General features: G+C 42.2%; 2 protein-coding genes across 2 annotated transcripts in view; both read right to left on the bottom strand.

The window, feature by feature from the left end:
* Positions 1 to 1,144, bottom strand: part of LOC134194683 (aprataxin-like protein) — a 2,133-nt gene extending 989 nt beyond the window's left edge. The window contains exons 1-2 of the mRNA XM_062663625.1: positions 385 to 1,144; positions 284 to 293 (exon numbers count right to left, since the gene is read on the bottom strand). Coding sequence (XP_062519609.1) covers positions 284 to 293; positions 385 to 1,067 — 693 coding nt within the window. The 5' untranslated portion in view covers positions 1,068 to 1,144. The remainder of the gene's footprint in view (positions 1 to 283; positions 294 to 384) is intronic.
* Positions 1,145 to 1,202: 58 nt separating this feature from the next.
* LOC134195122 (uncharacterized) overlaps positions 1,203 to 2,500 on the bottom strand; it is a 7,092-nt gene continuing 5,794 nt past the window's right edge. Inside the window, exons 9-12 of the mRNA XM_062664131.1 lie at positions 2,366 to 2,440; positions 1,991 to 2,116; positions 1,609 to 1,828; positions 1,203 to 1,536 (exon numbers count right to left, since the gene is read on the bottom strand). Of these exons, the coding sequence (XP_062520115.1) occupies positions 1,415 to 1,536; positions 1,609 to 1,828; positions 1,991 to 2,116; positions 2,366 to 2,440 (543 nt within the window). The 3' untranslated portion in view covers positions 1,203 to 1,414. The remainder of the gene's footprint in view (positions 1,537 to 1,608; positions 1,829 to 1,990; positions 2,117 to 2,365; positions 2,441 to 2,500) is intronic.

Here is a 2,500-nt window from a genome sequence, read left to right as displayed (position 1 = left end):
TTTACATTTGGTTAGCTACTAATCACTAGGCATCGATCTGCACGCTATCTAACTCTAGCTAGATTTCTCTTTTGACATTGGTTGACAAGTAGACGGGTAGCAGAGGAGGTGTACATAGAGAGTAGTCTCGCGTAGCCAGGTCTTAAAATTAATTAACCGGCCCCTGAATTGCGGCACGAGAGGAAAGTTAGGGTGAGAGAGTGCTACCGCATTCACTGATGCTTGCCGCATGAATAATTGCTTTGTGAGAAGTTTATTATCTGTACAGCAACCACAGAACTACATCAATATGTCTAGACACAAAATAAAATGAATGCTCCAAAGCTACATGTGTTTGACAACTAGACTACTAAACTTGCAACTTGCTCTAGTGTATCAGTCTACTGGGTAGGAGTCTTGTACGACTGCCTAGACATGATATCATTCCAATGGTGTTGAGGAATGTGAGATTTCAGTGTCTTCATATCTCTGCAAACTAGATTGCAAACATGGCATTTCAAAGGCCACTTCAAAATATCATTACAATACGGTCTGTTGATCGTAAGTTTGCCGTTCTCTTTCAACTCCTTTATAGCCTCAGTTACAAATATAAAACGAACTGTAGTAAATGAATGCCAATGTTTCTTTTTTTTCATCCATGGAGAGTAGAAATCTCTGCTGATCATGTGCATGTGCAGTCGATCCAAACTTGGGACAGCGTGAAATCCAAGTTGGAACGGCGCTGTCTTTTCTTTTTTTCTAATCTCGTCAACATACTGCTGGCCTTTCTCCAGCATACTCTCCAGCAGCGAGATGTGACGTCTTTTGAGATTCTCAGGACCGTGAAGATTTGCAGCCTTTACTACCATCAGATAGTGATGTCTCGCCTTGGGATGTTTATCTCTAAGTATGGCAAAATCGTCGTAATCCTTTACAACTTTATCTCGATTTTCCAATTCTTTCACTAGGTTTTGTCTCCTACCGTAGGATCTCGTAGACTTGGATGCACATGAAGACTCACCGACACCGTCGACGTAAGACTGAGCTCTCTTTCTCGTTTCTCGAGCTCGTCTGCTCTTAGAGCTCATGTCTAACTTAAAATAACGTCAGAAAACGACTGGAACGAAAGCTTGCTGGACTTTCCGGTACTAATATCACGTGATACCTTGTGCTACAAATAAATAACGGAAATTCTTTCAAGCCCAACCCATACGAAAAACTCAAAATTCTTCTAACTTAATTGACTTTTTCTCACCACAACACTTTTTATTGGTACATGTATTCACTACAAAGCAACATTAACTTAACTGGCAACAGACGTCACAAAGTTAACGCGCGCATAAAGTTAACGCGCGCATAAAGTTAGCGCGCGCATAAAGCTAACGCGCGCAAAGTCATTAAAGCACTAAAGCGTTTGTCCTTTTGTAATCATAACTTATCTATTCGACGTGTGCTGACGAATAACTTCAGCAGCTTCAGCTACTTTTGCTGATAAGTCATCAGGCGACTGAAGCAGATGACGTAGCAAGTCATCACCCAGACTACCAAGTAACATCCCTGCAGCACAAGCCAAACTCATCAGTCGATGTACAAACAACATATATAATATTATTGAATGCGTTTGTTTGCCTGTTATTTTCCCTGCCATTTCGGGATGTTTCGGTTGAATTTTTTTGTAAAGTTGATCTCCAAGTTGCTGCCGAGCATTCTGACTATGAGATTCGCTCGTCTGGGGAGCCACATGAGTAGACGATGGCAATAGATGCTTGCCATATAGAGTGCTCTGCGACGAGTTCATTACCTGTTGCTTCTCGATCATCACACGCTTATTCAGATTGTCAGTCTTAACCTAAATCATTAATATCAATGTGTCATGTTGTGACGTCATTTGCCTACATGCTGCATGCAGCCGTGCAGTGTAAACCATCAGACAGCCAATATGTTCTATTCAAATGACTGTTTGACTGTTTGGGATGGTCTCCACTGCAAGTTGCGATTCAAAGTAACTCACACTGTCTTCAAATTGTAACTGCCTTGCGGCTGCTCCCAGTAGATGTTGAACAGACACGACAGCCTCTAATGTGTGACTGTCCAGAACACGATTTGCGCAGCCAAATACGACTGACGATGTAAACACCTAACCATGACAAATACAGTTAATGTCTTCGGTTGGAGGTAGGGATTGGTGTGTGTGTGTGTGTGTGTGTGTGTGTGTGTGTGTGTGTGTGTGTGTGTGTGTGTGTGTGTGTGTGTGTGTGTGTGTGTGTCAATGTTGTGTGTGCATGTGTGTGTGTGTGTGTGTGTGTGTGTGTGTGTGTGTGTGTGTGTGTGTGTGTGTGTGTGTGTGTGTGTGTGTGTGTGTGTGTGTGTGTGTGTGTGGTATTGCCTTTTCGTTATAAAGATGAGCAAGAAAGCTCATAAGACCCTTCAGTTCATTGGCCCTGGTTCTGTTCTCACAACTCTAAAACCATAAGAAAACAAGTGAGTAGAGAAATTTTAGAAAATGGGCAGAAGGTAAACA

This window comes from Corticium candelabrum, chromosome 19, assembly GCF_963422355.1.
Source record: "Corticium candelabrum chromosome 19, ooCorCand1.1, whole genome shotgun sequence".
In the NCBI taxonomy this organism is placed as follows: Eukaryota; Metazoa; Porifera; class Homoscleromorpha; order Homosclerophorida; family Plakinidae; genus Corticium; species Corticium candelabrum.
This window is presented reverse-complemented; position numbering and strand designations above follow the sequence as displayed.